Source organism: Otolemur garnettii, unplaced genomic scaffold (assembly GCF_000181295.1).
Source record: "Otolemur garnettii isolate 467f Iridium unplaced genomic scaffold, OtoGar3 scaffold00282, whole genome shotgun sequence".
NCBI classification, from domain to species: Eukaryota; Metazoa; Chordata; class Mammalia; order Primates; family Galagidae; genus Otolemur; species Otolemur garnettii.
In genome coordinates this window covers 463511-473505 of record NW_003852677.1, presented here as the reverse complement: position 1 = coordinate 473505, position 9995 = coordinate 463511, and the positions used below count along the sequence as shown (strand labels likewise).

At 40.6% G+C, this 9995-nt stretch overlaps 1 protein-coding gene across 1 annotated transcript in view; it reads left to right on the top strand.

The window, feature by feature from the left end:
• Positions 1–9710, top strand: part of ZC3H12B (zinc finger CCCH-type containing 12B) — an 11315-nt gene extending 1605 nt beyond the window's left edge. Inside the window, exons 2-5 of the mRNA XM_003803157.1 lie at positions 3841–3980; positions 5250–5484; positions 6719–6825; positions 8290–9710. Coding sequence (XP_003803205.1) covers positions 3841–3980; positions 5250–5484; positions 6719–6825; positions 8290–9710 — 1903 coding nt within the window. The remainder of the gene's footprint in view (positions 1–3840; positions 3981–5249; positions 5485–6718; positions 6826–8289) is intronic.
• The last annotated feature ends 285 nt before the right edge of the window (positions 9711–9995 follow it).

The window sequence follows — 9995 nt, the reverse complement described above, 5'->3', positions numbered from 1 at the left end:
AAAAAAAAAAAAAAAAAAAGAAAAAGAAAAGAAAAGAAAGAAAAGAAAAAGGCACTTTGCAGATGATTAAGTTAAGGATCTTGAGATGGGAGTGGTAACCCTGGGTTATCAGGGTGGGCCAAAAAAAATCACAATAGAAAGAGATGTGATGGAAGAAATAAGAAGCTGGGTTAATGTAGGAAAGGGGACATAAGCCAAAGGGAAAGTTTCTTCCTTTAAGCTTGCAGAAGGAAAATAGCCTTGCCAAAAGGTTTTAGATTTCTGACCTCTTGAATTTGTAGGAAAATAAATTGGTGTTATTTTAAGCCACTAAATATGTGGTAATTTGTTGCAGCAGTAATGGGAGACTAATATACTACCTAGAGTGCCTTCACACTCTATTCCATACTTTCTCATATAATTGATTTTATTTTATGTCAGAGAGCCTTAGGGATCCTTTCTTCTATTTCCCAAATGAACTGGCATCCAGCCTTGGCTTAAAAATTCCCAGGGATCAGGAGACTTTTTCTATTGTGTCCATTATTGCTTGATGGACTTACTAGAATCTGTAGATTGTAAGCAATCAGAACAAAATTAAAAAGACTTATCCTACCAAGTTTTAAATTATTATTCCCTTGTCTTTGAGGGAAAATTACTTATCTGTAAGTTTGATAAGTTACTGATGAGTATTATTTATTCTGCAATCACATTTCACAAGGTCAAAATTCAGTGCTAATGTTTGCTTATAAATTTGTTATTGCCATTAATCTGAATTTGTTTGTTTAGCCCATTAGTTAGCTACAACTTTATCATGAGATTGGTATTTCTTAAACAAACTACGTTAACATGTTCCTCAGCATTTTGGATGAGCCTGCATTAAAATTGTAATGCTTTGTTTGCCATTGGTGGCATTTGTTTAGCATTTGCAGTAGTGTTATACCTGTGATTCACATTCTGATACAAGCTAAAATCCTAAAGGGTACATTTATTCTGAGAGCTGTCTCCTTTGGAAGGAAAGTCAATTTCAGAGGAATTAAGACTTTAAAATGTAAATGCAACCATATTCCTTGTTAAGCCTCAGAGGAGCCTAAATATTTTAGCCCTACTAAAAAAAAAAAAAAAAAAAAAAAAAAAAAAAAACGCAGAGGGAAAGGCCAGTGGCCCATCTGCTTTGGAGAATTTGGCTTGGGAACATGGATCATAATATGTTTCTAAGTCAATTCATAGGACAAAACGAGCTGCAGTGTTACCAGCATACTCTGTGACTTGCAAGTCCTTTAGGCTAAAACAGATCACTTATCAGCATTACTTTTCTTAATTTATACATTCCTTAACTATTTGTTGGGCTCTAGACTTTGATACTGGGCCTTTGTATATATAGCTCTTCATTGCCACCTGGATAAGTGGTGAAGGTGCTTTCTGATTCTTATTGGGAATTTTGTGTGCTTCATGGATGTCTCAGTGGCATAAATTTAATATGTTGTAATGGGGTGCTATAGGTATATTGCATTTTTCTTAATGTAATGCTCAGTGTGTTAAGAAATTTATATCAGAATGTAAATGCATCAGAATGGTAATGATGTTTATCGCTAGATACTAGAAAAACAGTTGGATTTGGGATTTTTTCTTTATATTTTATATACATTCCACATTTTATACTATCAGCACATTATTTCTTTTGTAATGATGAAAATATTTTTAAACAAAGAATTTGGCAGTATAAAATACAAAGTTGGAGTATCCAACAACAAATATTACTCTTGTATTTATTTCTGGACTTAGACTATGTTTGGGAAAAGATCACACTTCAGTATCTCCTTCCTCCAAATCCCCTTTCTAATGGTAATTCTGATATGTTCCCCCAAGTTCTGTTATTCTTTATACTTACCAGCACCTTAACAGTGGAAAAAATCACAACTGAACATCTTCCTTCCTGCCAATTTCATGCTGGATTCATTCAATATTAACCTTTTAAGTACTGTGGCCTTGCCCAATTTTCCCCTTGTTCAACTTTTTAGGAACAATCAGTGATAGCTAACTCTTAAGGCTACTTTGGAATATACTGGCAGTTAAATGTATTTTTCCTTTTGTTTCTTAAGTGCTTTCTGTTGAGGGGTCCAATACAGCCACTCACAAACCTTTTTCCTCTCTTCCTCCTCCTTCTCTCCTCCTAAGAGAAAGACACAAAGGATCTGGCTAGCCTACTCCCTGAGAAGTTCCTGCCCTAAGACAAACTATGGAATGGGGGTGGTGGGTTCAAACCTGGCTTCAGCCAAACTGCAACAACAACAACAAAAATAAATAAATAAAAAATAAATAGAAGGGGTCTCTAACAGCCCCCCACTGCAGACACCACCTTTCCACTGCCTGGGCAGGTAATCCCTGCCCCCTTTCAATAAATCTGGCCTGAATATCTCCTCTGAGGTCTCCTCTCTGGGCTCCATGGTGTCCTTAAACTACGGCCATGGACCACACACGGCCCGCCTAGTACATTTATCTGGCCCACCGGGTGTTTTTCTGCACTGCCTGTCCTGCTTAGCAGCCGACTTGTCCCGGGGCCCGCACTCCGGCCCTCAAATGGTCTGAGGAAGAGTGAACTGGCCCCGTTTAAAAAGTTTGAGGACTCCTTTAAACCTTTCACTTTCAACTGTTTCAGTAGAGTAGTATAATTGCTTTATGGCACTCACTGAAGACTTTTAAATATGATTAGCATATACTTGGAAATGTTAACAAAGGCATTTAATAAATATTTGCACTGTGCCTCAAGAATGGTACATTAAATGTAATTAAATGGACATATGAGAGAAATATTTTCTCTTTCTTTTTTTTTTAGAGACAGAATCTTACTTTATCGCCCTCAGTAGAGGGGTGTGGAGGCACACAGCTCACAACAACCTCCAACTCCTGGGCTTAGGCAATTCTCTTGCCTCAGCCTCCCGAGTAGCTGGGACTACAGGCACCCACCACAACACCCAGATATTTTTTTGTTGTTGTTGCAGTTTAGCCGGTGCCAGGTTTGAACCCACCACCCTCAGCATATGGGGCCAGTGCCCTACCCACTGAGCTACAGATGCCGCCCAAGAGAAGTATTTTCAGCGAACATTTTTGTGCGTGTGTTTTTTTTCTGTCAATGTAATTCTTTAAGCTTACCATATATGTGCTTAAGACTCGTGTCCAATTAATCCTCAATATAAACTTTATGTAAACTTCTGGTAACCCTTCTTTTTTCATCTGTTGAGAATACATGAATCTTTCAAAAGGTTGTAGTAGAAACAGAAAAAGTGGAGAGAAATGGAATTAGGAGTTAACCTCAGGGATGCAGTAAATTGAGAGTTTTTATTAACCATTTATGGCCTTGAATAAAATTTACTTTTATTTATTTTTGAGACAGAGTCTCAGTTTCTTGCCCTCGGTAGAGTGCCATGGTGTCATAGTTCATAGCAAACTCAAACTCTTGGGCTCAAGCAATCCTCTTCCCTCAGCCTCTTGAGTAGCTGGGACTACAGGCACAATGCCTGGCTATTTTTCTACAAAGCCTGACTATTTTTAGAGAAGGGGTCTCGCTCTAGGCTGGTCTCGAACTCATGAGATCCAGCTGCTTTGACCTCCCAGAGTGCTAGGATTACAGATGTGAGCCAAAATAGCTGGCCTTTGAATAAAGTTTATAATTATAATCTCAATATTTATAACAATTGAATAAAAATAATTTTGTTTGCTTCTTTGAAAAGAACACATCCATTGGCATTATCAAGAAAGACAATAATTGCTGTTAATACCTTATATTAAGAAAAAGCCTATTTGGGGTATTTTTTTGCTATTTGTTATCAATATTCTTTCTTCTTATTTTCTATCTTCCTAAAGTCATGGGAATAAAGAAGAATTCTCATGCCGAGGAATACAACTTGCTGTGGATTGGTTTTTAGATAAAGGCCATAAAGATATTACTGTATTTGTGCCTGCATGGAGAAAGGAGCAATCTCGCCCTGATGCACCAATTACAGGTACTATCTAAAATAAGACCTTTCTTCTCATCTAGAGGCAAAGTTAGCAAGATAGCTTGGGGGTAATGGTCTCAATTTAGATAATTATTTTTCTAAGTTGTTAAATAGATATAAACTGTTACACGTATAAGACAATGGATCTCATTCTGCACCAGAGAAGTGGCTGTGGGTTTTGCAAACCAGGGAGTGAAATAGAGAGGAGTCCCATGGCAGTCAGAGCCAACTTATCCATGAAGCATAGTATGTCCAGCATTGAGAGCTGAAGATAACTGTTAAAGTCCCATAGAAATGTCTTTATTTTCATATCAGAAGAAAAATAGAATAATGGTGAATGTATAATGAGATACCTAGCTGAATTATACTTGGCTTAATACCACTGCAGTTGTATAAATGTAGAATGAAATTTTTAATATTTCTTTATGGAGGAAAAGGCCCATGAAACCCAAAAGGCCTAAGGTTCACAAGATGCAGTACTAATGGAAGTAGGGTCATTATATTGACTTACAACAGTATCTGAAATATGTGCTGTTTACAGTATTTGAAAGCATATATAGACCTCAGTCCTCTGAGTCATCAGCTCTTTCCTGATGTGCCTAATGAGAAAAATCTGATGAATAGCTGGCTGAGCTGTGTGTGGAGATATTTGCCATCTGCTGAACAGACTTATGAGCCTCAGTCTGAGAATAGAGCCTGGCCCAGATCAAGCCCAGCCATCAAGTCCCCCCCCCCCCGCCAGCAATTAGGAGACCAAAAAGAAAGGCGGTCAAAACTCAGATGCTATAGCTTGACATTTCACCTTAGTTTTGGGCTATCTTCAGGCAGAAGCCAAAATTCTAAGTCCCTAGAAGTGGTGCTTTATTCTCCTGACAGACACATCCTCAGCTGACACATCCTCTGGCTGTTTCCTTTAACATCCAGAAATCTGGCGCTTTGGCCAAAGGGCAAAACAAGCATCAAGAATGCTAGAATATCAGTGTTACTTCTCACTGTTCTCACTGTTTATGGTAATTTTTAGAACTTAGATGTCATTGAATCCAGTTCCTTCATTATATATATATATACATATATATATATATATATCCCTGAAGTTTGAAGCAAAAGGTAACATGCCTAAAGTCACATAATCCAGCCAGAACAAGAGTCTACTTTCCCTCTAAACGCAAATAATATCTTGATCTAGTAACAGCCTTTGTATTTATAATATTGGGATAATGCTGTAAATTTTCAAAGATGATTTCTGCTTCATGACATATAATCATATTTTGACAGATCAAGATATTCTACGTAAACTGGAGAAAGAAAAGATTCTTGTCTTCACGCCATCTCGAAGAGTCCAGGGCAGGAGAGTTGTCTGCTATGATGATCGGTTCATAGTGAAACTGGCTTTTGATTCTGATGGCATCATTGTGTCCAATGATAACTATCGAGACCTTCAAGTTGAAAAGCCAGAATGGAAGAAGTTTATTGAGGAGCGGTTGCTGATGTACTCTTTTGTGAATGACAAGTGTGTATCTTTCCAGTAGGCCTATATCCCAGTTATGAGTAGGAACAGATTTCATTTCATTTCAATAAACATTTACTGAACACTTACTGTGTACCATACATTATGCTGGTTGCCATGGAGATAAAAAGGTGGCTAAAAAACAGGACTTACCTTCATGAGGCACAAGGTGCAGTGAAGAGGAGATAACCACAATGTGTTGTGATAAGTGCTATAGTTAAAGTTTTTCTTTTAATTGCTTTATCTTGGCTGCTTGCAGTGGCTTACACCTATAATCCTAGCACTCTGGGAGGCCAAGGTAGGTGAATTGCTTGAGCTCAGGAGTTTGAGACCAGTCTGAGCAAGAGAAAGACCCCATCTCCACTAAAAATAGAGAAATTAAATGGCATTATGGCAGGAGCCTGTAGTCCCAGTTACTTGGGAGGCTGAGGCAGAAGGATCACTTGAACTCAGGAGTTTGAGGTTGCTGTGAGCTGGGCTAATGCCATGGCACTCTAGCCTGGGCAACACAGTAAGACTGTTTGTCAAAAAATAAAAATTGCTTTGTCTATATGAAGCAATAAGAAAAGGCCTCCAAACAGAGATGACATTTGAAATGAAGTTGACAGAGCAATGAGGCTTGCTAGTCATGACAGGTGAAGGGAACATCATGAATAAAGTTATGAAGGAGTGACAATGGTAGCATATTGGGAGAACCAGCAGGCACACCAGTATGGCTGCAACATACAGTTCACATAAGAATGATGTACAAAGAAAATCATTGTCTCAGAGCCTGTAGCTCAGCAGCTAGGGTGCCAGCCACATACACCAGAATTGGTGGGTTTGAATCCAGCCTGGGCCTGCCAAACAACAATGACAACTCCAACCAAAAAAATAGCTGGGCATGGTGGTAGGCTCCTTTAGTCCCAGCTATTTGGGAGGCTGAAGCAAGAGAATTGCTTAAGCCCAAGAGCTTGAGGTTGCTGTGAGCTGTGAATCCACATCACTCTACCCAAGGTGACATAGTGAGACTGTCTCAAAAAAAAAAAAAAATAGAAAAGAAAATCATCCTTTCTATGTGATCAAGCAGGAACCAAGGGAAGAACTGTCAGATTAAGAGAAGATAGACTTGAGGCAGGAAGGGCCCTTAGAACACTGTGACAACAGTACAGGCAAGAGGTAACAAAGGTGTGAACTCCTGGTAAGGGGTAGTTGAGACAGAAGGGAAAACATTCACCCCTTGTTTGCTTGCTTTCAGATTTATGCCTCCAGATGATCCTTTAGGACGCCATGGCCCAAGCCTTGAAAATTTCTTAAGAAAGAGACCTGTTGTTCCTGAGCATAAGAAACAACCATGTCCTTATGGTGAGTACCTATAGAGTTCTGTACTAAGAGAAACATAAAGGACTCTTAGTAATTTTCTCTTTCAGGCTTCCCTTTCAGTGGGAAATCTGGCTTGTCCACTTTCTGTGAGTTCAAGTTTGTGTCTTTATGTGCTCTTAGTTACATGTTTAAAGAAACATCTTAGAAATTGCATGAGGAAAAAGTAATTAGAATTGAAGGGAAGATTAGGTGTCACTTGTGAAAATAATGCATGTGCTGACTGAGCACAGTGGCTCACACTTGTAATCCTAACTCTCTAGGAACCTGAGGCAGGTGGATCATTTGGGCTTAGGAGTTCGAGACCAGACTGAGCAAGAATGAGACCCCATCTCTACTAAAAATAGAAAAACTAGCAAGGTGGTGTGGCAGGCACCTATAGTTCTACCTACTGGGGAGACTGAAGCAAATGGATCACTTGAGTCCAAAAGTTTGAGGTTGCTTTTTGCTAAGATGATGCCATGGCACTCTACCCCGGGCAACAGAGTGAAACTCTGTCTCAAAAAAACAAAACAAAACAAAACAAACTGTATGTGCTCTCGCTGCCTAAGTCTTGAATAATGTTGCTGGGAGCAGAGAAATGCAGAAACCTACATGGCCTATGGAAACAGAAAGGGCAATGCCAAACTGGGTTTGGCCCTAAGAAGAACATGTGTCTTAAGACAGGTTACTAAACCGTCTGTCAACTAATACTACCCTTTTCTTATGATTTGTCCTTTCCAATTTGCCCCCAAACTTCACTTTCATTTTTTTTTTTTTTTGTAAATACAGTTTTCTAGAATATTTTGGTGATCTTACGCAAGTCCCTCTGATAAAAGGTTTGTGAGCCTAACAGTGCAACATGGGCTGCTTGGTCTGAGGCTAACTTTGGATGTTTTTACTTTTTGGATAATTTTTTGTTTTTAAGGGGTATTTTGGTTTTTATCCTTAATATTTAAATCATAGAGTAAATTCATGTTCATTATCTCACTTAATCTTTACAATGATTCTATAATATTGGCACGAATATGAACCTTGTTTACAGAAAAGGAAAATGAGGCTCAGAAAACAAAGTAACCTGTCAAGATCACATAGCTCCTAAGGGACATAGCTGGAAAATGAAACTCAGGTCTGACTGGCCTGGAAGCATATGCTCTTTGCACTGCACCATGCTGCCTTCTGTTACTCCACACTGCCTCAGTATGCAGATTAAAAAAATTAAACTGGGTCAACTGCTCAGCTTTTAGCCTTTACTCTGCATTTACTCCCCAGCTTTCTACTTCCTCCTTCTCCCCTCACAGTGTGTGATGCCTCCTTGGTGTTATCTGTCTTTCATCTTCATGGACAATTAATTTTCTGCTTTAACCCCAAACAGTAAAACCCTAACCTGAGTGACCAGATTTCTATGACAGTTTCTGACACAGGTTATACCACTATGAGAGAATCTTATACCTAGGCATTATTTTTCAGGCAAAAAATGTACCTATGGCCACAAATGCAAATACTACCATCCAGAGCGGGCCAACCAACCCCAACGTTCAGTGGCTGATGAGCTCCGCATCAGTGCCAAACTGTCCACAGTCAAAACCATGAGTGAAGGCACCCTAGCCAAGTGTGGCACAGGGATGTCTAATGCCAAAGGTGAGATAACCTCAGAGGTCAAACGTGTGGCCCCCAAGCACCAATCAGATCCTAGCATCCGGTCTGTGGCTGTGGAGCCTGAGGAATGGCTGCCCATTGCCCGTAAGCCTGAGGCCAGCTCTGTCCCTTCGCTTGTGACTGCCCTAAGTGTCCCCACAATCCCACCTTCCAAAAGCCATGCAGTGGGTGCACTCAACACCCGATCAGCCAGCAGCCCAGTGCCAGGATCCTCCCATTTCCCCCACCAGAAGACCTCATTAGAGCACCTGGCCAGCATGCAGTACCCTCCTATCCTGGTTACCAACAGCCATGGGAACCCTATTAGCTATGCTGAGCAATACCCAAAGTTTGAGTCCATGGGGAACCATGGCTACTATTCAGTGTTAGGTGACTTCTCCAAACTAAACATCAACAGCATGCATAATCGTGAGTACTACATGGCTGAAGCAGACCGGGGGTTGTATGCCCGGAATCCCAACCTCTGTCCTGACAGCCGAATGAGCCATACCAGGAATGACAACTATTCCTCCTACAACAACTTATACTTGGCTGTAGCTGATGCCCATCCTGAAAGCAGTTTGAAGCTGCACCGCTCAGCATCTCAGAACCGTCTTCAGCCTTTTCCTCATGGTTACCATGAAGCCTTAACACGAGTGCAGAGCTATGGCCCAGAGGATTCTAAGCAAGCTCCCCACAAACAGTCAGTCTCCCACTTAGCTCTGCATGCCCAGCACCCACCAACTGGTGCACGTTCCAGCTGTCCTGGAGACTACCCAGTGCCTCCCAGTGTCCATCAGGGGGCAAACTCCCAGCCAGGCCGTGCCCTGGTGATGACTCGGATGGATAGCATTTCTGACTCCCGCCTCTATGAGAACAACCCCATGAGGCAAAGACGACCTCCTCTGTGCCGAGAACAACATGCCAGCTGGGACCCACTGCCCTGTGCAACTGACTCCTATGGCTACCACTCCTATCCATTGAGTAACAGCCTCATGCAACCATGTTATGAGCCAGTCATGGTAAGGAGCATGCCTGAAAAGATGGAGCAGCTTTGGAGGAATCCTTGGTTTGGAATGTGCAATGATTCTAGGGAGCATATGATCCCAGAGCACCAGTATCAGACTTACAAGAACCTCTGCAATATTTTCCCTTCTAATATTGTCCTTGCAGTGATGGAGAAGAATCCCCACACAGCAGATGCCCAGCAACTGGCAGCCTTGATTGTTGCTAAGCTTAGGGCTGCACGTTGACATGATATAGGAATATTCCTTTATAAAAATATGAATATTGGTACTAATAATACACTAATACTATGATTATCATAACCAATAATTTGTGTTGCACTTTACAAGTTAAAGAGTGTTTACGTCATTTAAGCGCATAACAATCCTGTGAGTTAGGTCTTATTTAATCCTATTTTATAGAGAAGGAGGCTGAAACACAGTGAGATTAAGTGACTTACCAAGGTCACACTGCTAGCAAATGACCAAGTCAAGACACACACCCAAGTCCTCTGACTCCAAGTCCCATGACCT